The following is a 27996-nucleotide window of genomic DNA, read 5'->3' as shown; positions in this document are numbered from 1 at the left end:
GTTGCCGGAGTGACGCGGCCAGGGGAGGAGTTAAAAACTTTCAGTGGAGGGCATTATGGGAAAGCGGCTGGGAGAGCCGCTGGGAGTTCACCTGTCGCGGCGACGGGGGGGTCGGGGGGTCGGAGCCTCGGCAGCCATGGTAAGCATGGTAAGGGGGGGGGGGGCGCTGCAGGGCGAGGAGAAGACCGGCGGCGGGCTGGCCCCGGGGGCTTTCCGGTCACCCAGGCGAGGAAGCACCTGCCGGATCCAGGTGAAACAACCCCGGCGCCCAGAGGCTGGGCTCGCTTTCGCTCTCCGGCGCCGTGCAAACTCTTGTTTTGCGTGCTGGCTGCCCCAGGACGCCGAGTTGCATGGCCTCCTCTGAAGCAAGAGGGGATGTCGGGTGCGCGCGTGGGGAGCAGCTTTTCAGGGCTTAGTGGGAGTTCAAAGGAAGCCTGCCCGGTGCCTTCTTTTGCAGTGGCCGTAGACCCCGCCCTGCTCCGCTCCGCTCGAGGAATGAATGAGGGCGGAGGAAGGGCATTTTCCCTTTCCCCTCTCAGTGGCCGCTGCTTATCTCTGCGGTGCCTTCCTCTACCTGTTGCCTGATGCACTGCCAAGAACGGACCGGTTTGGAGGAGCTGCTGTTCCATCCACTTTTTGTGTTTAAAGTCTCCTCCTGCCTCCCATTCTGTGGGGGCTGAGAATAAAACTATAAAAAGTAGCCTTGGAACGCTTAAGAAGGCCTTAAGGGCTTCCTCTGGGCAGAGGGGCAGGCAGAAATTAGGTGGGATAGTTTTCTCCAACATGGAAACGCCAGGGTGGGGCAGGCTGTGCTTGCTGGATTTCTGCTGCCTGAAATTGGTTGTTAAAGCTGCTGAGAACAGTAAGCAGCCCTGAAATTGGATTTTCCCACCCACTCTCCAAATATTGATGCAGGCTTCGCTTCCCTTTTACCTGTTTTTTGGGGCATCACAAGTTCCTGGAGGTGGTGGATAATGACACTGACTTTTAGAGGGGATTTCTCTCCAACTCTGATAGTTTGCGGCTTGCTTGTGTTCAAGCGTCCTGTCTGTGAGTACCATGTCCACTCCACATTTCTGCTTGTGGTACACTGTGGCCTGGGTAGCTTTCACCAAAGATACTTGGGAGCGCAGACCTCTGCTTTGGTTCTGTGTTTTTATTTTTAAACTTGTCTTAAAATGCATTTCTGCCTATATAAGATTGGAGGACAGGAAAGGGACCTACGGTGTCACACTAGGCAAAGTTACATTATTCTGAATCCATTGAAATCAACAGAATTAGAAGAGTGCCACTACACTTTGCATGGCGTCACAGATTCCTTAGTGTGACTAAGGGCACTTTCACACATGCCGGATAATGCACTTTCAATGCACTTTACAACTGGATGTGGCAGCATTCACATGCAAACAATTGCAAAAGTGCATTAAAAAGGTGTTATCTATTGTGTGTGAAAACACTCCAAGTTTCAGTCATCTTCAAGAACAGGCAAATAAAAGAGCAGGCAGCAGAGGTGGCCAGGCAATTAAGGTGCTCGACAACATTCCTGAGCTCAAATCAGGCTCTTCCTGGTTCTTAATAAAGCTGCTATTGGCTGCCTGATCTTTTGCCTCTCCTTCGCTTGTCGTTTGTATGCTGACCAAAATGGCAAAGAGTGGATTTTGCTCCTGGATTTGTATGTTTTCTGTCGGAAAAGTTTTCAGTTATCTCACACCCACCCACCTCCTTCCTCTCTTTGTCCTTTTGGATGAACTTTGCTTTATGAGTTTCAGATAGCACATATAGTTTCTGGGGCTACCAAACAGTTTTAGCCAATGCACAAATGGTGGGTGGATCCCACGTATATTTACTTATCCAAAATAGTAGACTGGTTGGAGACACTTGCAAAGGAGTTTGAGCCACATGCTTAGCTACAGCATACTTTTCTTTCATCGTTTCTGAAACACAGGAAGAGCATCTGACTTTCCATGCACTGCTGATAGGGTCCAAGAGGAAGGGAAGGCAATTCTGTCTTGGTCTCACAGCTATCCATTCTCGAGAAAATGGAGGCACATAGCCTGGTGAAAACTAGGGATATGGAATGAATGCATTTTCTTCCTGTTTGTCTCTGCCGCCTCTTTCTGTTTTCGCTGAGGCAAGTTTGAGATTGTTTGCTGCTTGGGACAGAACCCCTTTCCCCCTTGTGCACTGAAGGTATAATATAAACAATTACATTCCCCTTCTGCTGCCATGATCCTTGTAGTCTGGCTATGGCCCTTTTTTCAGCATTGGTTATATAGCAGGCAATGGAGTGCTAGGTTGGTGGCAAAGATTCTCCATGTACCACTGAAGTCACTGCCTGAATAGCTTCTGCTGATTTTAATAGGCATCTTGGTGGTTAGAGAGTGTGACAGATTTGCTGTTCCACTTTTCCCACCAAGTCACTTCCATATTGCCAGACACATGATGATGCTTCAACTCTTCCATCTCCAGGCAGTTAAACATGACTGAGAAACAGAAGTGCTAAACTGACTTTTATGTATGTGAGATATGTTGGAAAGTGAGAATTAGAAAAGAGTTAACGCAAAAAAAAAAGAGTTCTTTTCTCTTCCTTTACAACGAGAAATAAAGCACTGCCCAGAGGTTGGAGCTGTTCTATTGACATTTTTACTAGAGGACTGGCCCTTCTGTTGATGGGGAGGGGAGGGTGGCAGAGACAGGGAAATAGCATGAGGTGAAGGCATAACTACAAAGGATATGATTTACTACTTTGAGAGGGAGATGGAAATACTGACAATTGCAGCCTTTTGTTGGGGAGGGGAGTGTGCATTCTGCTCTGAGGTACAGTGATTTCCCTAAGCAAGTTTGTGCCTAAATTGAGAATTAACTCCTGGAGTTCCAATTGTATCTCCAACAAATGTAAATGATATAGTCTGTTTGTATGCTTATATCACAGGCCAAACTTGTTTAATTTAAGAGCCACGTAGAATAAATGTCAGATATTTGAGAGTCACAAGACATGAACATCAGATGTTGGAAGGCAGGAAGGAAAATAGATGGGGGAGGGAGGCAGAGGTGGAAAGAAAGCAACTTTAACTTTGAATACATTCTCCAAGCTGCCAGCTGACTTGGCTTGAAGAAATGATTTAAAGAGACAAAGAGATGCCTTCTAGTCAGCTGACGGGGGGGGGGTGTGGCTTCAAGAGCCACACAATATGTGTGAAAGAGCCACATGTGGCTCCCAAGCCACAGTTTGGCCACCACTGATATATCAGATAGAAGTGACGTTTGTAGTAACAGGAATTTAAGTTAGATTACTTCTTAAGAATCAGCCTAATGTGGTTATACAGAACTTCCCCTTTTTCATTTGCAGTTCGGATTTTCATGACTTAAATTGAAAACTGCTGAAAAATAAGATAGACTTTCTAAATGATTCATGGAGTTATTACCAGAAGATATCAAAAGACATTTTTTAAACAAGAACTTTTTTCATCTTTCTAATCAGACTAGTTTCAGACCTAGGCTAGTGAGAGAGTGGGAGGTTTAACTGATCTTTTTTATGCTTAGTTTCTAAATTGTTCTGAGAATAATTTCAAAAATTAGCTTTGGCTGCAGGTCTTTGCACACATACTTGAGAGTAAGTGCCATAGAGTTCAGTGGGATGTATTTCCAGGTAATCATGCATAGAACTGAGTTGTGGTCAAATACAGTTTTCAGTATTCAGTGATTGTTTTTTTTTCTGTTCCCTGACATAAGAATTGCTGGTTGGTCTAGGCAGAAACATTACCCAGACAATAGCTTCTCTGGACAATATTTTGCCGCCTGCCTATGAAGGATCACAGAAGCAGGTCTTCCCCAGCAACTGGGACTCAGAAGCAGGTTGCCTCTGAACGTGGAAACTGCACTGTTTGTGTAGTCCCTGCATGTAACCAGATTAGCAGAAGGCTAATGGGGGGGCGGAATCTGACTTGGCTGTCTTTGTGATTTGCTGCTATATGTTAGGCAATTTCATGAATTATTTGCTTATTTACACATGGCAAGCTTGCTCTTTGATTATCAAACTAAACACAAATCTACAAGTTCCTGGCTCTGAGGAACAGGTGATTTCAATAGAAAAGGTAACAGCAGGGTCTCATAATTGGAAGCTAAGGAGGAAAAGGAGAAAACAAACAGGAAGCAATGTTGCTTGACAGCTGGTGTGATAAGGCAATAACCATCCTTTATGTGTATAATTAAATGTATTTCTCAGCCTCTTTTTATCTAAAGCAGTTAATTGCTTGTATCCTTTTCTCCCTGCATGTCCACATGAATGATGTGTGAAGAACCTGTCCAAACATATGACTAATCTCCTATTTTTCACTTTTCCATAATCTGTGACCCTGTCTTCCCCTCCCTGCCAACAGCATGCACTCCTTCCTGCTCTTAGCTCGGAATGTGTGCGGATTGGCTTCCAATGAAACTGGAACAATCTCACTCACAGGAGTAGCAGTGCTCAATATTTTATTACTCAACAGTCCCCTTCCAATGATATCCTTTTACAGCAGCTCAGCCAATGAAAGGAAAAGAAAGGATGGGATGAGAGGGGGCCTGGAGATGGTCAAGAGCTGCTATTTATGCTTACAAGATTAGCACTCTAGCAATATTTTGTTTATTTAACAGTTTCTGATGACTGACACCTCTTGCTCTGAATTACTGCTTCAAAATCTAGAAACAATTTCTGTTCTGTAGCAATCTTTAGTATGCTGTTCAGGTGTGTATCTTTAAGTTGCAAAACTACTTTTGATTTAATGACATTAATTACAGAAATCTCATGGTCAATGCTTTGAGCCTAAGATCCAGAGGAAAACATGAAATGACTGCTTTATGTGCTGGCCAGCCAATGGAGAAAATGGAGACTTTGCTCTGTTGCTCCTGTGCATTTGGAAAAGCAAGCTGTGGCACAGAAGGAAGCAGATGACAGTTAGTTGTTTGCAGGCCTGATAGGAGCCCTCTGGGGGGCCTAATCCGACCCTCGGGCTGCATGTTTGACACCCCTGACTTAGATTATATGCAGTTTCCCAGTGGCTGCCAGTACTAAGTACCACATTATTTCCAGAACACAATAAACAAAGAGCTGTGCTGTGTACTGAGGATGCCCTTCCCAGCTGATCTCTCTCTCTTTCTCTCTCTCTGAATTCTCTACCTTCCTTCTCTTACTTCTTTATTGGTAATCAGGTGTAAAAAAATTGAGTCAGCAAATTCATCCAGTTCCTCCTTTCTCCGAATTAACAAGACACTGCATTGGATCTTAAAATGCCTTTTGCTAATGTGAGGGGCACTTCCATTTATGCTAGATTTCTGCTGAGCTGTAGTTAATTCTCTTCTGTTTTCTAAAGAAAGTTCAATGAGCATGAGTAACTCTACATAGAAATAGTTGTTGTTGTTCAGTCGCACAGTCAAGTCCAACTCATTGCAACCCAATGAACGAAGTCACGCCTGGCCCTCCTGTCTTCTACCATCCTCCGAAGTCTGCTCAAATTCATGTTTGTTACATCAGTAATGTTGTCCAGCCATCTCATCTTTTGCCATCCCCTTCTTCTTTTGCCTTCTGTCTTTCCCATCATCAGGATCTTCTCCAGTGGGTGCTCCCTTCTCATTTGGTGGCCAAGGTATTTGAGCTTCAGCTTCAGCATCTGACCTTCCAGGGAACAGTCTGGGTTGATTTCCCTTAGGACTGACTGATTTGATCTTCTTGCAGTCCAAGGGACTCTCAAGAGTCTTCTCCAGCACGACAGCTCAAAAGCATCTATTCTTCTGCGCTCGGTCTTCCTTGTGGTCCAGCTCTCACAGCCATACATTACTACATAGGAATAGTACAATACTTTTAATAACCCTTTGCAGAGCCAGCTATCCTTTGCCACTGTCTAAAAGGCAGGCAATTCTTTTCTGTTATAAAAAAGAGTAGGAGTTTACTAGTACCTTAAATACTAACAAAATGTGTGGCAGGGTATGAGATTTTGTGATTCACTCCTCACTTCTTAAGATACCTGTATCTGTTATGCTAATTCTTGTAAGGGGATGGTCCTTTACAATTCTGTAGTTTCTCATTCAGACACAAGAAACTGCTTTGTGCCAGTAGTGTCCTGCCCAGGAAACACTATTTTTTTAAAATCAGGTTTTAAATAAAGAAGATCTGTGTATGTGTGTGTGTGGAAGGAATAGGCAGTTAATAGTCCATGCATGAGTACAACTTCATGTGGAAACACGAGAAAAAAGCCTGTACCAGTGATGTAGCTGAAATGTGGGAAATCCTTGGTATGAATGCAGCCCTGCACTCAGAGTGCTTAGAATCTAGCTGAATATAGTTTTACCCTTCCTATTGAAATAACATAAGGATTCCAAGAGTCAAAGCAAATGAGACTATATGGATCCAAATGTACATCCTATTGAAAATTTAGAAGTATGGTGTTACTGTTGTGCACACTCCCCAAGCTAGGAACCAGTGTGGTATAGTGATTACTGTCCATCTAGGATTTGGTAGACCCAAATTTGAATCTCCTGTCTGCATCACCTCATAACCTTCCTGTACCTAGGCTCCATGTCAGATTTAGTCATCTTCCTGTCTGTATCGACAACTTTTTTCTTGAGTCAGGCCTCTCCTTTACCTATCCTGAATCTCAATCAGGCATGTCCTGCCTTTTGGCTCACTACCCCTATCTTCCTTTCCTTCCGGAGCTTCCACTGAAAATTCTAGTTCTCCATCTTATTCATCTTGCCATCACAGTCTGAGGATTTTTCTTAGAACTGGTTTTTCATTTCATAGAGCTAGAATGTCCTGAACGTTCTAAGGCTTAGAATATGCTACAGATGTTTGTGAATTCTAGGGCATTGCATCATTTTAGCCCATCTGTCCATTTTCCTCCTTCTTTGTCATCACTGCCACTACACAATGACTCGACATATTATAATTCCTAGGAGACTAAGTGTACTGGGACTGGAACCATATAAAAGTAAGTTGTAATAGCACATAGAATAAAAAGTGAAGACCATCAAGGATTCATGTAGGAGGGAAAATGCCATTTCTCTTTCAGCCAGCCTCTCTACCTGCACTGCCTTTTCCTCCTCTCCTGCCTTCCACTGCAGTTTGTTCTGCTTCCCCTTTGCCTCCTGCTTGTCATCACCATTATCTTTGCTCCCCAGCCATCTCTGTTTCCATTTCCTGTGTTCCCTTTGCCCTGTTCTCTTCCATTCCCTACCCACTGTATCCTTTGCCTTTACTAGTAGTCCTTTTACTCATAGTGCTGTTGTCCAGCACTGCTGTTGTGCATTATGTAGAGCTGCTAAAGCATTCCATTCTCTCCTTCAGTGTGTTTATGTGCAGACAGCACTCCTTACTCTTTTGACTTGATCCTTCCTTCCTTCCCCAAGTTTGCAAAGACTGATTTTCTAGTCCTGGGTGGCTTAGTTGTACAGATTTTTATTTTTATTTTGGTATATATGGGGTTACATATGGTTATTAGATATATAGATTGAATTCTTAGACCTTTTCATGATGAAATATATTTTTTGTTTTTTAAAATGTCTTTTTTGGGGTACGACTTTCTTGTGGTTTTCCTATAAATATGTAGGTCGCATATTCCATGGCAATCAGTGCTTCTTTATACACACTGGTCTGTCTCTTTCCCTCATATACAACATACTGTGAGCAGAAGCTGCCTTAGAGAGCCCTGAAGTGTTGCTCCTGTAGATGGGCAAGCAATTAGGCTGAGGTACAACAGCCCTAATGAATTTAGTAGATTGTTTCTTGATGAATTCACTTGTATCTCTTATAATTATGTCATTGTGATACATGAATACACAAGAGAACAGAAAAGCACAGTCTGTTCTTTGTTCACAACTTGGAGCCTACTTTTTGAACCGTGTATTGATTGCCCCAAGTGGAGATGTGTGATCAGCTGGGTGAGGTGTCACTGAAATGAAGTGAATCAAGTCCTTAAATCGACAAACGCCTTTGCTTGAGGCCCAGAATGTTCAGCACAAGGCAAGGATAATCAGCAAGGCTTCACTGTTAGGCTGCTGCTATTTCTGTCTTTTAATTATACCAGACCAAGAGCATAGTATGTGCTAAATGGACTGGAGTAGAGTCGGGAAGCATTGTGTGTGTGGAAAATTGGGTTAAATTCTGCTGCGTTTAAATGTTTGCTCAAATTAAAAAGCAGAGGGCCATAACATTTGTAGCTGGGGAACAGAAAATTTCATGGATTTAAAGTACTGATTCCAACTCTTACCTTTCTGATTTGCTTGTCCCTAACCTAGATTGTGTTCTTTTACTTAAATACCTGTGGGTTGCCAACCTCCAGGTGTTGGCTTGCGATCTCCTGGGATTACAACTGATCTCCAGACAAACAGAGATCAGTTCACTTGGAGGATATGGCATTATTTATACCACATTGAAGTGCCTTCCCTCCCTAAACCCCACATTCCTCAGGCTACACCCCCATAATCTCCAGTTATTTCCCAACCCAGAGCAACCATATTTATGATGTATGACTTTAATGCCGTATTACAGTCAATTTTTGGCACTATGTTTGATGAAATTGTTTTAACTTGTGTCTGTATCTCTTGCAGTACAAGTCTATGCAGAATTAGTCCAATCTGGGCCTGTGGATTTCAGATTGATCTGCATAGAACTGCATTCTTGGTTATGATAAACTTCTTATGGGGAGATTTGCAGGGGAATTGACAGGACAGACTAGAAAATGGTGTGCAGTGCTATCCTTATGTTTCACCTTGGATGGTATAAGCCCTGTTCACATATTACAGTGAATGCACATATATCCTGCATGTACATGTGTACATCTGTTTGTATGAAAAAGCCAATGTGTATTCACTTTACACATGAAACTGAAGACCAGTAGCCGGATAAATGTGCAGTTTCAATCACTTGTTAAGCTGTATATGTATTGACGATAACAAAAATTAATCAAAGCACATGCAAAGAAAAGTCAAGTGCACAATGTACACAGAAGGTATGTGTGTTCACTGTAACTTTTGAACAGGGCTACAGTGTTTTCCAGGAGTATAAATAGAGCTGGGAGACAGAGGGAAGTGAGCTAGAGCTCTGTTGTTGCCCCTCGGTGTTGATAGAACTTTTCTATCAATACATACAAATACTGACTTTCTGCTTCATATATATTATTTTACCTGTCTTCCTGAAAAGGTTTGAAAGATGAATCTCAGTTGCATTAGGTTTTTCATATGCCTGTACATCTTGACAATGTTGTGGGAAGAACCCACACTATCATTCACTACAGAGACTACTGGAGCGCAGTGGGAAGCAGCCACACTAAATCAGTTCCTATATCACTATGATTTATTAGGACTCACATACACTTCAGAACATTGAAAATTCATTGAAAAATGTCAGGCTTCATGTGGGGGGTTGGAGCTCATCTTCAGTAAACACCACCCTTTGTCATTTCCTCAGTTACTTGATAATTGTTTGTTCAGATGCTCAGGCTTCTGCTTGGAAGGGTATCTCTCTGATTTTCCTCTTGATTGGAATGGAAGTAAGTGAAGAAATGTATTCTGTAAGCTGGAGCTGCTAATGAAATATAAGCGATGTCCACATTTTAGTGTAATCTTGAAAAGGGAGTCATGATTCACAATAATACGCCCACAAAACTGTCATGAATTTCGCAATTGTAGCGGGCATGCTCCACCCAAAGCCATGTATTTTGAAGCTCTGGATTTTAGTAACTGAGTAACTGTCCCAGTGTGACTAAAAAACTGGATAATCCTTTGTGAAATATATCACAGTGAGTGGTGTAATTGCTTGAGTGTTTGACTTGGATTGAGACCTGCGTTCAAATGTTCATGTAACTGTTAAGCTCATTGACCTCACATGGTTCTCATGGGGGTACATATGGGACAATCTTTACACAGATCTTCTTGGAAGGAGAATGGGATATATTTATACTTAATTTGGCATTTTCCAGTTCATCTTATATTCATCACAGTGTGTTTTCCAAATTGGAGGTGACACAAGATATTTTGGTGCCTGAGGCAGAAAAGAGAGTCTACATTAAGTTTACTTATATCATAAAATAAGTAGCTCACAATTTTGCTACTTTTTAATGATATCACTAAATCTGTGGCTTCAGGTGGTTTGTCTCACAAGAATGTAAGGACAGGAATGCCCCAATTCTGAACAACGTAAATACATCTGGAGATTTTTTTGTGACTGGGGTCGGAATAGACTGTACGTGAAATGTGAGTTGGGTTCAGGAAACTCAACATCACTCACATTTAATGTGTGATCCAGCACTCACTTTAAAAATTGTGTGTGGGGTGCCAACTGAGCTCCCAAGTATGGTACAGTGGTAAAAGGGCTTCAGCATCTCCTTCTTTCAACTCCATGTGTTTTCGCTACGGGGAAAAAAATGGCTGTGGAGGGCTGAAAGGAGGCTGTTTCTCTTGCTGTTGGTTTCATATGTCTGTCAAGGAGACATGTGGAACCAGAGGTGAGACAAGCAGTCTGCTCCATGACCATTTTTTCCCCTTGCAAAAATGCATGGGGTAGAGGGGAGGGAATACTAAAATTTTTCTTGTTGCCAACCCTCAAACTATTCATGAGTGCTGGGTCACAGTCTAAAACAATATTCAGCAATAGAGAACCCTAGATACCATTGCTTGAGAGTCACTTAGGTAAGCTGGAGAAATTGCTTTATCCCCATGATTGATTCTGTATTATCGGTTGTGTACCTTTAATAACCTTGTTTGGTTAATGTATGGTTATAGCATGTTTGTCACCTTGCTTATAAAATAATGACACCAGGTGGATTCCTATTGCTTATTGTTGGGTTAGCATCGATCCCCTGGATATAATCTCTTTTGGGTTACAGATTAAACATGATTTTGGTGGAGTTTCCACCCATTTCCTTATACAGAGTTGGCAGCAGGTTCTCCTGCATCACTGTCCAGGTGTTCTTCGATGTCTTCAGGCATAAATCTCATAAGAAGGCACTTGCAGTTTCTTCACTTGTAGTCTGCATCAAACCAATGTGGGATGTATATATACAGTTGATACAATGAAAGTCATTTGAAGGGCTTCTGCGTGACTAAATCCAAAAGCAAACAAATGGATCAAAACAAACACTGACTTTGAGAATTATTGAGTAATTCCACAGTCTCAGACGTTCATGGAGTTGGTTGAAGTTCAGGACTGCCTAATTTAGTTGATAAGCCAAAGATGAATAAATGTATTTTGTACCTAATTAAGCTACGCATTTTAGACTTTTTCGTTTAATTCAATGACAACTGCTTTGTATTTACTATGAATTGGATTTTGTGTATTGTCACAGCATTAAAGATGTGTTCATTCCATCACATTTCATGTTGAGCTCTTCATCTCTTTCTCAGACTGTGCGCCAATAACTCCTCATGTAGTCCTAGCAGCAGTGGAAAGTAATTGTACCATTCAAACAACTGAATGCCACTGTGACTGATTTGCCACTCACCCTACGCCACTCTGACGTTCCTCTTTTCAGCGGGGCGTCCTTCTGATTTCCCACTGTCTGCCCCAGGGCTTCAGCTTGCGTCACTGGTTTTGTGTGGCAACAAGAAACTGGTTTTTAGCAATTTCTTTTTGACTCGCAAAAACCGCAACACAAGATGAAGCCCTGGGGCAGACAGTGGGAAATCGGAAGGATGCCGTGCTGAAAAGAGGAACGTCAGAGCGGCGTAGGGTGAGTGGGAAATTGGTGCCAGTCTTGATTTAGTTATTTATTGAGATTTATACCCTGCCCTACCCTGCAAAGCAGGCTCAGAAGTGACATCATCACACTGCTGACATTATGCAGCAACACTCTATGTGGGAGTGTGGACCAGTGTTCCCTCTAAGCTGAGTTATTGTGAGCTAGCTCACAGTTTCTTAGCCAGCAGCTCACACATTTTTTCTCAGCTCTGGAAGGATGACCCCGGAGCAAACTAATTTATGCAGTAGCCAAATTGCTTTCTCAAAACTTTAATGCCAGTGGCTCGCAAAGTAGAATTTTTGCTCACAAGACTCAACAGCTTAAGAGGGAGCATTGGTGTGGACTGTGCCAGCTTTGGCCTGTCTGTGTAACAATTATACGTATTTGTTTCTACCCTGTGGAGAGGTTTTTGGAGCTGCCTTCTCAAGACTGTCTTATCTCATCCCAGAGCCAGCTTCAACTGCATATTGTCTGGGAGGGGAGAGGTGTTAGTGTGAACCATTTTGTACTGCTTTGTGCGGGCTTTTGCACTGAAGATGAAGCCCCAAGATTTGGTTGGCTGAATAACAGGTGCACCAGATCTGACACAGACATGTATTGCTACTGATCTTATCAATCATTAAAGCTAACCTCCTGACAACACTGGAGGTCTACTTTAATTGAGGGTAGTTCCAGAACTGACACCATGTTGTAGTGGTTCTGATAGGGTTGACATTTACAAGTCAGAAATTCCCAGAGGTTTGGGGGTAGAGCTTGGGGAGGCTGAGGTTTAAGGAAGGGGGAGGACTCTGAAGGCTATAATGCTATAGGAAGGAGGAATTTTCTCTTCAAAGGAGCCATTTTCTCCAGAGAAGTTGATCTCTGAATTTGTGTTGTAACTGTGAGAGAACTCCAGGCCCTATCTGGAGGCTGGCAACCCTAGGCTATGGTCCTACTTGAATTCTAGCCTTGGCCCATCTACACTGGCTCCCAATCTGTTTCTAGGTACTATTCAAGGTACCGGTATTGACTTTTAAAGCCGTGACTTAGCACAAACATATGTGAAGGGCTGCCTATTCCCTTTAGTACCTACATGACTACAGTGGTCATCTCCTGAGGTCCTGCTTCAGGTGCTTCTGCCTTCTGAGATTAGGTGGGTGGCAACTCAGGACAACTGCCATTCCCTATGTTTTATTTATTGTTTTTAAAATGTTTGCATATATATTTTAGCTCTGTTTTATTTGCATTGTAATGTGTTTTTTGTTTTTCATGGTTTTTAAGATGTGTTTTTATTTTGTACTTTTTCATATGTTAGCTGCATTAGTGGTCCTGAAGAGGGCAAAAAGGCCAACTATAAATTTTGTAAATAAATAACAATAATTATGTGTGGGAGAAGGGTGTGGAAACTATAACTGTATAAAGGAAACTTTATTTGCTGCAAAGGAAGTGGAATTCAGTGCAGTTTTATTATGTGAAAGAACTTAACATGGCATCCTGTAGTTAATGTAGTGTGGTGGCTGCTGGCTAGGGTTGCCAAGTCCAATTCAAGAAATATCTGGGGACTTTGGGGGTGGAGCCAGGAGACATTGGGGTGGAGCCAGGAACAAGGGTGTGACAAGCATAACTGAACTCCAAGGGAGTTCTGGCCGTCACATTTAAAGGGACAGCACACCTTTTTAAATGCCTTTCTTCCACAGGAAATAATGAAGGTTGGGGGCACCATCTTTTGGGGCTCATAAAATTGAACCCCCTGGTCCAATTGTTTTGAAACTTGGGATATTTTGGGGAAAGGCACTAGATGCTATACTGAAAATTTGGAACCTCTACCTCAAAACATAGCCCCCCCCCCCAGAACCTCCAAAACCCACAAATCAATTCCCCATTATTCCCTATGGGAATCGTTCTCCATAGGGAATAATAAGAGTGCCCAGTAGACATTTCCCTCCCCCCCCACATGCTTACTAAAGCAGGGGGAGGGCCTCCAAACCAGGGAATCCCCTGCCCCCTCCCTCTCTCTCACACACAAATACTTACTGGGTCTTGTTCCTGCAGAACTTTACTTGATCTGAAAATGAAAGCAAAACAAAGGGAGGGGCTGTTCTCCGAAGCCCTTCCTGTTTCCTGCTTTCTGCTCAGCCTTAAAGGCGCAGGAGCTCTAAAACTACATGGTGATTGTGGGGGGCGGGACTTCCCCCGCCGGACAAGCTGGCTGGGGGCGGGGAGAAGCCTGTAAAAACGGGGAATCCCCCACTGGGACCTGGGGATTGGGAAGCCTACTGCTGGCTCAGTAATCCACTATTAGGTTTATAGGCCAAAGTGGCTGTCTGATGTTTCCATGCTAAGGGGAAGTCCCCTGATAACTCTGCTCAAGTACTGTGAGAGTTGGAGAAGGTGACCCCTCATATCTCATATGTTGATAAAGGAATAACCAGTTTTTGAATGTGAAAGAGAGAGAGGGAGAAGCAGACAGAGACTGCTGTGAGCTAATCCTACACCTCATGATGCTTCAGCTTCTCTCTATGGTAATCTTATGTAAATGACAGATGTGCCTTGTACCATTTGGCCTTTGCAGTCACCTGTGCACTTTTTGTATATCTGAAAATGAAACAAATATTACAAAAGGATCATGTATGTTTTCATCCAAAGGGAATCAACCATTCCAAGATAGCACAGCTCATAAAAATGGAGAGCATATATAACAGTATATTCACTGAATGTAACCACATCTTCTCTTGGAAATCTTATTGTGCTCATATGGAATTCAAATGTTTCTCTCGTTTTATTCAATAACTGGCAAATTTTCGCTGAAATGCAGGTTTATCGGAAGGTAACTGTCTATAGCTTTTGTCTCTATATTACCAAATTTTGTTCTGTTTACTCTAGATACACTTTGTACTCCTCTTCAGCCGACAAGGGAAATTAAGACTTCAGAAGTGGTTTATTACACTGCCTGAGAAAGAAAAGAAAAAGATCACCCGAGAAATTGTGCAGATTATTCTGGCTCGCAATCCCAAAATGAGCAGTTTTGTAGATTGGAAAGACCTTAAGCTTGTTTACAAAAGGTGTGAGTAGTTTTATAAGTCAGCTATTCCCACAAACTGTACCCGTTCCAGTAAGGTTTCTGAGAAAAAAAGATTATACACTTATAAAAGACTGTAAATACAAGTCAGCTTGATTATAAATTGCACTAGATTTATCTGCTTTGGCTGGTTGAACTGCCAATCAAGATGAAATCAGCTCCATTCAGCAATCACTAGATATTGACAGGAGTTACAGTCATTGTATTGAATGTATGGTTGCTAGGTCCCCCCTGGCCACCTCCCTGGGTGCTGGGGTAGGGTTGGCTGCTCCATATAGAAAAACTCCTAGAGATTTGGGGGTGGAACCTGGGGAGGACAGGGACCTTAGTGGGGTACAATGCCATAGAGTCCACCCTCCAAAGCATCCATATTCACTGAATCTCTGTAGTCTGGAGATGAGGTGTAATTCTGGGGGTTCCCCAGGTCCCACCTAGAGGCTGGCATCCTGCTAAATCTTGCTTATTTAAAGGCAGCCAGTGATGAGCACCAAGTATTAGCTAGTTGTTCAAGAGTTAGCTTGGCATACACCAAATGTTTTAAATATTTAGAATGTTTTAAATATTTAGAATACAAGAAAGTAAAGTGTGTTTGAGTTCCTTTTAAAATGAAAATTAAGTTCCAATTTAAGTTAAACTTGCCATGAAGCATTTAAGCTCCTTTGATTGCTGTAGTAGTGGATTCCATTTCTTCTTTTAGTAGCCTGGATGCTTTCACAATTTTTGTTAATTGGAAAGAAAGTACCAAAATGTTCCACATTCTGAAGCCAACTTTCTGATGAATATGGCTGAAGGATTAGTGAGAAGATGTCCAGCAAAGATCAGGTACAGATGATAGTTTTTTCCAAAGACTTCAAAGTTGTGTGATGAAGCATCATCATCATCATCATCAGCCTTTATTGGCATAAAAGAAATCAGTTATACAGAATAAAAGGATTACCAAGTTATACAGAATAAAAATTACCCATAAAATACAAAAAGTACAGTTAAAATTTAGAAACATCGTTATCAATTAAAACTATGACTACAAAATCCTTTGGCGTATCACTGTGGCCAGAAAAATGAACTTGGCTACTATTTCAGTGTCTTTTGGGGAGTAACCATTCAGGAGCCTACAGACTTTTAAGGCATCCGAACAGCCTCCTGATATCTCCAAAATGGGATGCAGTAGTGAGTTACGAAGCTATAAATATAACAAACAGTGGAGCAAAACATGAGGGACTGTTTCAATGGATGTATGGTCACAAGGACAGAATCTAAGATGAAGCAGTCATTGCTCATGGGTTCATTTTTGTTGGGTCACTCCAGAGCCTTTTTTACTAGAGCCTATGGTGGAAATATGTTTATTGAATTAATCTATTATGCTTTTATTCCATCCTGCCTCCATCACACATGGTTCCCTTTTTTCCATTTTAGTCTCATGCCCTATGATGGTTTTATTTATGTAAAACATTTACAAGTGCCTTAGGAATTCAGGGCAACTTGGAAGAAACTCAAGATAGGTTTGGTTGAGAGTGACTGACCCTGTAAACTTTCAAGGGCATTTGAACCCAAATTTCTTCAGCCTTAATATGCCACATTCCTTCTCAGTCTTGTTCTGTTGTGGAGTCTTCAAATTTCTGAAAAGCTATTGTCTATATCACATTTTAAAGTTATACAGATTTTTTAAAAAAATCAGTAGAAAAGAGTCCAGTAGCACCTTAAAGACTAACAAAGTCTGTGGAAGGGTATGAGCCTTCATTGACAGCTGGCTTCCCATCTCTAAAAAAAAAACCCAACAACAGTTGAACTCATAATGAGAGCAGAACAAATTCAGACTAGTTTGGAACACAGCTGCAGGAAAGGTTTATGCAGCGATCAAGTAAGCTTTTATTTTCGTCATGCTCATTATTTCTGATTTTTGCACTGAATTCACCATCCACTTTTGTGTATCTGAGATGATGACCATCCTGTTGTTTACAGTAGCGTGCGTCTATAAAGTTAGGAGCACTAATGAGGGACTTTTCTAGATACTTTAAAATTAATTATCTCATCATATATCAACCCATTGAAACAAACTGTTATTTGAAGATAACTGATCATATAATTAAAATGTTGATCTACAGCCTTAATGTAATCTTGATTGTCATCTGTTTCATGTTTTAAAAATATAGATATGCTAGTTTATATTTCTGCTGTGCGACTGAAGACCAGGATAATGAGCTTCTTACTCTAGAAGTTGTCCATCGTTATGTAGAGTTGTTGGACAGATATTTTGGCAATGTAAGTAAAATATTTAACCAAATGGTTGTTGTTTCTATCTACAGAACTGACTTGAGGTACAGTATAACCTGTTTTGTTTTTGGAAGTTTGAGCTAAGGATAACTTGTTGACTGTTTTCTACGTGATAGTCTGCTTCAGTTAAAAAACAAAAAACAACCTGTTTGACTAAACAAGCTAATGGGGGGAAATAATTTGTGTGGGGCTGAGGGGACAGCTGGTAGGCTTGTGGTATGATATAATTTGTGCTGCTGTCACAACTCCGGGCCTTTAGTATGGCCTGGAAAGATCTGAGGAATCCTAACTATCAGTAGACATTTCCTGGTAACTTCTGCTGGTTCCTTGCATATCTTCGTGTTCAGTACCAGTATGGAAATCTAAGAGGACATGATTTATCTGTAGCAAAACGCCACTTGAGAAAGCGTTGTGTTATAACCTGCTGTCATCTTCAGCTGAAAGAAGTACATTTTTTTCTGAGGTGTGTGTGTGTGATTTGTACTGATTCCCTCTCCCACTGCAGACCTCTGTGCTTTTCCTGGGGACATAGGATTGCCAATCCCCAGGTGGGGGCAAGGGATCCTCCAGTTTGGAGGCCCTTCCCCTGCTTCAGGGTTATCAGAAAGCGGGGTGGGGAGAGGGAAATGTCTGTTGGGCATTCCATTATTCCCTATGGGGACCAATTCCCATAGGGTATAATGGAGAATTGATGTGCAGATATTTGAGGCTCTGGGGGAGCTGTTGTTTGAAGTAGAGGCACCAAATTTTAAGCATAGCATCCAGTGCTTCTCCTCAAAACACCTTCCAAGTTTCAAATGGATTGGACCAGGGGGTCCAATTCTATGACCCCCAAAAGAAGGTGCCCCCATCCTTCATTTCCAGTGGAGGGAAGGCATTTAAAAGGGGTGTGGTCCCTTTAAATGTGATGGCCAGAACTGCCTTCTGAGTTCAATTATACTTGTCACAACCTTGCTCCTGGCTCCACTCCCAATGTCTCCTGGCTCCATTCCCAAAGTCCCCAGATATTTCTTGAATTGGACCTGGCAACACTATGGGGACACTTGAATCCCAAGACCAGTGCTTGGGGGGTGGGGTGGGGATTGCAGTGTACTGCAGGAGGAAGAGGAGACAGGACTGTCCTTTTCCACAAACAAAACTCCACTCATGGTTGGTTGGTCCCAACCCATTGCTGTTTTGAGTGCTGGCTGATACTATGTCCTAAGGGTAGCCTGTGGATAGGTTTTGCCAACAGAACCTGCAGCATTGTTGCTGTCTATTCTGTTGGTTGCTCTTCTGGTCAGTGAACAAAGGAAAGTTATTTGTCCTTTTGCTAATTCTACTCACACATATGCCTATGGCTTTTTTTCTGGAAAAAGAGGTGCCAGAATTCTCCAGAGGAAAATGAAAGAGAAACACATGGGTGCTCCTCATGAACTATTAAACTTTTTTTTGAGAATTTTGTTCCCACAAAGAGGTTCCGGGACTCTGTTCCACCACATTCCTCCAGAAAAAAAGCCTTGCTTGTGCCTGTTATACTCACAGCTTGCTTCCTTGGTCTTCTGTATGTAAGTAAAGTACAACTTAGGGCAGGAAAAGAAAACAGGACAGTAGGCAAAAAGGCCTGCGGGAAGCAGCAAAGCTGGCTTTCATGTGCAACTGATATGAGATTAAATTTGAAGGGAAAGTAATGTGATAATAGGGGTGATCAAACCCTTCTCCAAGGAACCTTCCTCCAACTTGATTGTCTTTTCCTCCAACAGAAATAGCTCTTTAAGTTGAAGGAAGGTTCCTTAAGCTGGAGAAAGACTTTGCATAGTGGAGTGGGAGGGTAGGGTTAACATCCACTCCAGTGGTTCTAAGTTTAATACTCAAGGAAATACAGTTTGTTGCAACAGGGGCTGTGGGAGCAAATTAGTATTCAGAATTTTTTTTAAAATGAGGGCAGTGGGATGCATACCATTTGTGGTAACCCATGTTCTGCTTTTAGTTCTCAGGAGTTGGTTATATAGTATCCATGATACAGGGACAATTGTACACATTCACATAGTCCCATTCCTGCTTCCCTTTAGTGGTCTGGACACATTACCTTGTGCCCAGTAGACAAACTTTTAAGGGAAAATAATGGAAATAAAATTTGTCAGCAAAGGGAATTTACTTCTTGGTGTATGTGAGATATCTTTGTATTTAAGCTTTCAGTATGGTTGTACTTTAGCAGCAGAATCTCTAACCTTGAATGGGGGCAGCAGTTTAAATGTATTTTGGAGCATTGGGAGTGGGGTTCTGTAATAGATGATGCCCCCTTTGCTTTTTAACTGTAAGAGTGTTCAGTTTTTTGAGGAGAATAACGGATTAAGAGTCTTTTTCACTAGCCAGAGCAGAAGACACAAGCCCTTAAGATGTGAGACTTTAGATGACTAATAGGAAGTGGTGAGACCATCCAAGGTTTTTTTGGTACAACAGAATAACTAAGGTAATTGTAGATCAAGATGGGGAGCTGTGTTAGCCTGTCTGTAACAGTAGAAAAGAGTCCTGTAGCACCTTAAAGACTGGCAAAGTTTGTGACAGGGTAAGAGCTCTCATGAGTCACTGCTCACTTCTTCAGATAAAGCTTTCACGTGCATACCTTGAGTAAAGCTTTGTCTTATAAGTGCTTCTGGATTCACACTTTGTTCTACTGCTTCAGACCAACACGGCTATCCACCTGGATCTACAGTTACCTCAGTCATTCTGTTGTACCAGATAAACCTTGCTCTTGCTGAAAGTGCCTGCAATGTGTGAAGGTGTGAGGAAAAGCTCCCTTTTTGAACATCGTAGTTACCAGCATGGTTGCCAGCGCACCAGGAGAAGTGACTCACACTCGTCTGGCCAGGGAGTGTGGGTACACCTATCCAGGAATATAAGGGACGTGTGTTGTACAAATAGCCATGAGTTAAATAGGCACTCTAAACCGGTATAGAGTGCCTATAAGCAGGAAGAACATCTTCCCGTCATTCCGAGTACCAGCCATGGAGCAGAAGAAACTGCGCCACCAAGGAGCTGTCCAGGTGAACGGTTATGAAGCACTGACCATAGAATCCACCGTGGAAGGCTAACACCACATGCAGTCATCTTCCCAACAGGCTTGCCTCCATTCCATCTTAACCATAGGCTCACGTACACAACAGATGTCACCTTTGGCTGACTGACAACCCATCAACCCAACAGACTGTTTAAGTGTTCCACTGCCGCTTCCTTTGATCAGCGGAACCCAGAACAAAGACTGGTGCCAAGAAGACTAAAGAAGAGGACGACCATCTCCAGCCAAAGCCAAGTCTTTTGTCTAAAATGGGTGTTACCTAGACAATGATTTGAATATCTATTGTTACCCTTGTGTTAGCCCTAAGTACCCCTTTTCACAGTCATCTTCCCATTCTTCTCCACAGCGGTCACTTTGGACCCTCCCCTGGGTATCTTTCAATATGAAAATCTCACCAATCTAGCATGTTCATTGGTCAGTCACCAGCACCCAATAAGCTGCCACCAATTAACTCACCATTGGCCACTGCAGAAATCCAGCCTTATGGTCATTGCAGAGCCTCCCCTTTCTCCTCCCCGTACCGCCCATCCCCTGAGGGTCAACGGTACTTTACTTAACCTCTGACCCAACTTCACTCGTGTGTGTGTGTGTGTGTATCTATCAGTATCCCAATTCCGCTGTATAGAGCCATCCCAGATTCCTGATCAGTTTCGGGTCCCTTACCCACGCCCTCACTCGTCGCTATTGGAGTCTTCCTTGGAAACTACGATAGGGAAATATCACCCTGTATGTCTACCTTTATGTTCCCCTATCCATCTATCTATATTTCTTAGGACTGCATGTGTGATCGTATGATTATTTTACTTGTATGAAAGTCTATATTCTTCTCAATAAAAAGGAATAAAGCTAGAATCAATATATTCTTGTGCCTTACTTCCTGGATGGTTGACCTTGTATACATTGGTAAAAGATCCTAGTGAGCCAGGTGCCCACCTAACTAATTTCCCAACCTCGTTTTGAGGGCATTTCAGCTTACAAAGGCAGTGGGAGGATGATGGGATTCCTCTCCCATGTGAGTCTCACAGGACCCCCTACATGCTATGTGTCTAATTCTGTGTCCGGATCACAAAAGTGTGGATCAAAAAACCCATGTAGTGGGGCCAGGTATAGGCAAAGGGGAACCAATTTTTTTTTTAATGAGTAAAGAATGACTGTGTGTATGAGAGAGAGATTACAAGAACCCCCAAACTGGAGAAAGCAGTGTCAAAATCAGAGATATGCAAATCCCCCTCCTACATTCCCTCCCTTTTGACTATTCTGACCAGTAAGAGAATAGCCATTAATGCAATTAAGTCTTTTACGATGCATTTCTAAGGGATAAGGCAGAAGCAATGGACACCTTTAGGACAATCTTCTTCAAGGAATATTCCTTCCTTGTTCTGTAAATGTTTGTTTATCCCTCATGTTGTTTGTTAATTCAGTATGCTACAACATGGATTTGTTTTGCTTTTTTGCTTGCCCTTTTAATAACATGGGGATGGAAATAAACCAGTGTATGTCTAGAACTGCAAAATTAGCTCACTAGATATTGAGAAAATAAAATGATCTTGGAATGTTTTTAGAATCTGAACATATTCTCAGACTGAAATATTTTTTGCATTTCCTTTATTCACAGTCTGCCACAAGGGTGCACACAGAGAACAGTTTTGTCTTGACATGCTGTCCAAATTACTGTGCTCAGTGCCATAAAATCATGCTTGAATGCACTTTCTTTTAATCCTCACCAGGTGTGCGAACTGGATATTATCTTCAATTTTGAAAAGGCATACTTTATTCTTGATGAGTTTCTAATGGGAGGGGAAATTCAAGAAACGTCAAAAAAATCTGCAGTGAAAGCCATAGAAGATGCAGACATGTTACAAGAGGTGAGGAGAAAGATAAAAGAAGGGGTTGGGATTTTTTTTTTGACTGTTTTCCCGTTCTGTTCAAAATTTGTTTTGATCTTGTCATTAAAAGCAGGAAAAAATCAAATATCAAGCAGACAGAACTAAGTTAAAATTAAAAAAAAGTTTTAAAAGGATATTTAGTTTTTAGTATCCCAACAATCCAATTCTTAATCTCTCAGCATAACATTCACATTGTCTTGATTTCTTTGCTGTTGATGCCAATTAAGCTACTTTTCCTTAATAATGTGCAGGTCTTTATTTGCCAAAGGAACCCTCTCTTTCTTAGCAGAAAAGAGAGACTGAGATCCTTGTTACCTTGCAGACTGATCCAATATATATTTACACCAAAGGAAAAATATGCGAGATTGCAAGAAATGTAACCATTTAAATGTTGCAAAGTATAAATATCAGGCCAGGTGGGCATTAAAAAAACAACTATGGCTGCATTAAGAAATCTCAACGAAATCTAAATAAACTGAGGCTTGTTGGCATTGGGCACAACCACTGCTTGTTTATTGTATTTGTGTGCTCCTTTCATTCCTCCAAACTTTCTCTCTTCCTCTTGTGCACAGAGCTCGATCAAACACTTCTAGTTTCTTCAACCTCCAGTTTGCTTTGTCACCTGAAGATGGAAGCCTTGGCAAAGAGGAGTTAGTTTCACCTTTTAAGCTAGGATTCTGAATTGGGGTTGAGGTTTAGAATCCAGGGGGGAGGGGTTGGGGGGGACTCTAAATTTGCCAGGGTGCCTATATTCACCCTGATTTTATATGGCGGATTATAACTGGATCAAATTGCAAGAGTCTAAATGAACTCTGCATGGAAGAGGGAAGGAGGAGGTGAGAGGAGCCAAAAGAGTGCACAAGGATGGCCACAAGCTGTGTTTATGCATGGCATTGCCAAATCATTCTATAATTAGAGTTTGTTGTGGTTATCTGAATATATCCTTAGCTATCATAGTTCATGGTTCCCTTCCCTATCAGGCCTTGGCATTCTGAAGTCTGGGCTTGAATTATTTAGAAACAAAAATAACCTCGCTGGCAAACAGGAATGTTCATCAGTTTCTCGCACCATTTGCCGAACATTTGATGGGAGTGTTGAGCTCAGTCACTTAGTGCCTAAAAAGTGCTTGGCTACTTTTACTGATTTGTTTTGTGCAGCAAAGTGGAAGCATAAATTGCTTGCCTGAGAGCTTTAACACTAGAAAAGTGTGTTGGCAACCTTCCTGTCCACCAGCAGCTCATTTAATCGCTCCTGTCTGAAAAGGGATGAGTCCTTTATTTAGAGTCCTATAAAGGCATATTTTATTTGTTCTTTAAATTACCTTGGTCATAAACAGAAAGCGACATAAACAAGTATATACCAAGAATATTTGTCTGTTTCACCTGGGCAACCATATTTTATATATAAAAGCTAGGAGCACATAATCAGTTAAGCAGTGCCTCATTAATGTAGAAACTGCTGCTGGAATAAAACCTCTCCCAACTCTACCTAACTAGCTATGGAAATTTCATGTGTAAGAAAATAAGATGGACCAATGGTCCAGCTCTCATCCAGCATTCTGTCTCATACAGTGGTCAAACCAGTTCCTCTGGAGAGCCAACAACAGGGCATAGAGGCTGAGATGTTTCCTTGATGTTGCCTCCTGGCTCCTGGGATTCAGAGGTTTAGGGCCTCTGAACATGTTCCCCTCAGTCACCATGGCTAGTAGCCATTGATAGACCTATCTTCCATGAAAGCAGTTTATTCCTTTGGCCATCACTACATCCTCTGGCAGTGAATTCCACATTTTAATCACCCTCTGTGTAAAAACATATTTCCTTTTTTCTTTCCTGAATCTACTGCCCATCAGCTTCATTTGAGTTCTAGTATTTTGGGAGAGAGAGAAATTTTTTCTCTTTGTCAACTCTCTCCACCCCATGCATACTTTTATAAACTTCTATCTTGTCCCCCCTTGATTGTCTCTTTTATAACCTGAAAAGTCCCAAACTCTTCAACCTTTTGTCATATGGAAGGTGCTCCAAATCCTGAATCATCTTGGTTCTTCTTCCAGCTCTGCAATGTCATTTTGAGATACAGTGACCAGAACTGTACACCATATTCCAGATGAGGCCACACCATAGATCTATACTGGGGTATTTATAATACTGGCCATTTTATGTTCAATCCCTTTCCTAATAGTCCCTAACATAGAGTTTTCCTTTTTCACTGCTGCAGACACTTTCGTTGAGCTATCCGCTATAACCCAAAAAAATTTTTTCCATCTCAGCATATTCACCTATATTTGCAGTTGGAATTTTTTTTTGTCCCAATGTGCATCACCTTACACTTATCAACATTGAATTTCATTTGCCATATAGTTGCCCGCTTACCCAGTTTGTGGAAGTCTTCTTGGAGCTCTTCACAATCAGCCTTGGTTTTCACTATCCTGAATAAATTCTGTGCCATCTGCAAACTTGGCCACTACAATACTCACCCCTAGTCTTAGATCATTGATGGTACCAGCCCCAATACTGATCGTTGTGGGACCCCACTGCTTACTTTCCTCCATTGTGAGAACTATCAGTTTATTCTTACTCTTTGTTTTCTATCATTTAAACTGTTTTTAATCCATAAGAGAACCCATGCTCTTATCCCATGACTTCTAAGTTTACTCAGGAGTCTTTGGTTAGGTACCTTGTCAAAAGTCTTGGAAAGTCCAAGTATATAATGTCTTCTGGGTCACTGTTGTCTACATGTTTATTCACTTTCTTAAAGAACTCCAAAGGGTTGGTGAGGCAGGACTTCCCTTTGTAGAATCCATGTGGACTTTTTTCCTCAGCAGGCATTGTACCTCTGTGTGCCTAATTAATCTTTGATTACAGTTTCTACTAATTTGCCTGGGACAGATGTTAGGCTGACTGGCTTGTAATTTCCTGGTTCCCCTCTGGATCCCTTTTTAAACAAATTGTTACAGTATTTACTACAGCCTTTTGATATAGCAACTGAATTTAGTGATAGGTTACATATGCATGTTAGTAGATCAAATATTTCACATTTGAGTTCCCTAAGAACTTTCAGGTGTATGCCATCAGGACCTGGAGATATACTGGTTTTTAATTTCCCCAGTAGGTCTAAAGCTTCATCTCTTGTCACCTCAATTTGATGCAGTTATTTAGATGCCATTTCTGAAAACACTGGCTGTATGGGCACTTCACCCAGTGACCACAGAAGCAAAAAATTCATTGAACCTCTCTGCCATTTCCTCATTTTCCTTTAACAGTCCCTTTTTTCCTTTGATAGCCAAAGGCCCCACTGCTTCTTTGGCTGGTTTCCTGCTCTGGATATATTTTTTTAAAAATATGTAAGGTGTAAATGTGCTGTTAGAGATAAAGAGCAAATCAGAAAATATTGCATACCCCTCAGGGCTGGTTCAAGCAATACAGTTCTTGTTCACATAAGCACTTACACTTTCTGATATATCTTTGCATGGACAAAATCAGTAGAGATTGAGGAAGCAATTCTGAATTAGCAACATCTAGAACTGGGTATTTTTTGTTTCTGGTCAAAATGATCATAGGAACTATTACCAGCTTCACCTCTTATTTCCTAATCATGTATTACATTTGTGTAAATAGATTCAGGTGGGTAGCCATGTTGATCTGAAGCAGCAGAACAAAATTTGAATCCAGTGGCACCTTTAAGACGAACACAATTTTATTCTGGGTATAAGCTTTTGTGTGCATGCACAATACCTGCACAACTTGATCTTAAAGGTGACACTTGTCTTAGACCTTGTTCTGCATTCATATAAGTGAGTATGTATTCAAAGAAAGCTGGAGGGATTCATGATGGTGTGAAGCACATTTTACAAAGCCTTAAGCCTTATAGGAAGTTGGTAGGAAGTTGGTAGGAAGTGAGCATGTAGCACAGAAACCTTGAGCTTAGTGGGCCTTGATAACCCAGAAGTGACGTTACACCTCCATGGGCATGACAGGAATCTTTGGTTTCTCTCTCGGGCCACAGGACTGCTGACAGGCAAGGCCCACCTGGAGCAGGAGTTTCCCCCCTCCAGGTGGGCACATGGCAACCACACGCTGTGGTAGTTAATTGTGTATCTGATGACTGGTTAGTATTTTCTGACCCTTTTTTGATGATACATTGTTGGCCTTTCTTATTGTAGACACAAGAATGAAATTTGAGGGTAGTGTGTTGGAAAGGCTCTGAATTCAGAAGACAAATAAGAACTCTGCATTCATAATCTACTCACCTTGTTTTTCAAAACTGATTTAACTTTTAAAAGGCTTAAATTTTGTACAGAGGGTGAGAAATGTGTTTGAACATTTGGGAATAGTGTTCTTGGGAACCTTGGATACCCCTACCAGATTAGAATGCTGATGAGACTGTCTATTCCAGCCATGTATGCTCTGTTAACCATCGTCAGTTAAGTGTATCAATTAACTTCAACGCTCTGAAACTTCATGGAACTTCTAAAGGGCCTCTTGGCACTGAACCCATTGCCCATTGGTATAGTAGAAGAGCCAGCATGGTGTAGTGGTTAGGATTGAAGAGATAATGTTTTTAATCTCCACTGTGCCATGAAAGCTTTCTGGGTGACTTTCAGAGCGCCACACACTTTCAGCCTTAGCCTAACTCACATGATCTGTTCACAAGGGTATAATGAAAGTGAAGAGAAAGATGTTGTAAGCCACTTTGGGTCCACATAGTGGAGAAAAGTATCTAAATAAATTATAAAGGCTCTGTGTACTTCATTAACAATTAAACTAATAGCATGTTTTGTTCTTTGTTACAGACAATGGAAGAATATATGAGCAAGCCTGCCTTTTAACTAGAACCCTCATAGACAGGCAAAGATGCTGCATACAATGTACATGTAAAAGCTGCTGTTTCTAGGTGCCAGATTACTTGAGAAAAGCAAAAACCTCAAACTCTTGCAAGAGTCAAGATGAAGGTCTGCTGTAGTAGCACATCTACAACAGCTTGCATGTATTATACAGGTTTCTTATCTAATCTTTCTGGCTGTCTAGATTGAATGTGTGTCATTCGGGCATTTCTTAGCTACCTGTTTTTTCATTCTAAGAAACTGAAGGATATATTTATATGACTTTTGGGTCAGTTTCTGACAAATTCAGTATAATTTTGTAAAAGAAAAACCCATTTATTTTCAATGTAATCATTTTTCTGGACTACTAATAATAATTTTGCAAAAAAACCCTGAGTTAATGATTTTAACATTGTTTTGAGTGTATTGGTACTCTGTGCACTTAATTAATACTTTTACCTGTTTATACGAAGAGCATTAATACACTATAGCCCTAAAAAACGCCCACACACAAGCATTAAATAAGATTGAAACGAGATTTGCATTTCTAAACCAGTATTTTACACATTAAGTGGGAAACTGAGTATTGTTCCAAGGAATTTTTCTTTTGATTTTCTACAGTAATGGGAAAGATTACCCCTGCAGAGTTTCTCCTTATCACTTTACCTTTTTTTGCAACCATATGATGGCTGTTTTTATTGTGGCCTTCCAGACAATTGCTTGCATCTTAGGTGCTTCAACTAATCTGTCAAAACATTTCATGTTCCTTTCCTAAATGGACTTACATTTTTCTGGGCACAACAGGTGACCTCTAAGTCAAAGAAGGCTTTGGATGGTTTTATTCCTGAGAGGCCTTTTCATTCTTTGGCTTTGAGGTTCTTTTCCTAAACCCTTCTCTGCTCAATCTTCCATTCTGTCATTATCTAATAATGATACTGAGATAGGAGGATGACCATTCCAATAGCATCAAGAAACAAGCTACCGGCTGCTCCAACTCTGAGATAATTTGTGAGGGGCCCCCGAGATGTAGGGGCCTCCATAAGGTTTAATCCAGCCCTGCACCACATGCAGGTTCATCTGTAGAATCAAGATGAATTTTATGTGCAACATTTCTTATTCTGCCACCTTCCAACGAGCTCTGGGCAGTATACACAGTTCTCCCTTCCTGACAGTCCTGCATTGTGCAGGGGGGT

The 27996-nt window shown here is 41.5% G+C and overlaps 1 protein-coding gene across 1 annotated transcript; it reads left to right on the top strand.

Annotated features, from left to right (window-relative positions):
* AP1S3 (adaptor related protein complex 1 subunit sigma 3) lies at positions 1 to 27341 on the top strand. Its single transcript, XM_060242194.1, has 5 exons — positions 1 to 139; positions 14574 to 14752; positions 16920 to 17028; positions 21826 to 21963; positions 26774 to 27341. The coding sequence occupies exons 1-5, from the start codon at positions 56 to 58 to the stop codon at positions 26807 to 26809; spliced, it is 546 nt and encodes a 181-aa protein (XP_060098177.1). The 5' UTR covers positions 1 to 55; the 3' UTR covers positions 26810 to 27341.
* The last annotated feature ends 655 nt before the right edge of the window (positions 27342 to 27996 follow it).

This window comes from Heteronotia binoei, chromosome 6 (assembly GCF_032191835.1).
Source record: "Heteronotia binoei isolate CCM8104 ecotype False Entrance Well chromosome 6, APGP_CSIRO_Hbin_v1, whole genome shotgun sequence".
NCBI lineage: Eukaryota > Metazoa > Chordata > Lepidosauria > Squamata > Gekkonidae > Heteronotia > Heteronotia binoei.
This window is presented reverse-complemented; position numbering and strand designations above follow the sequence as displayed.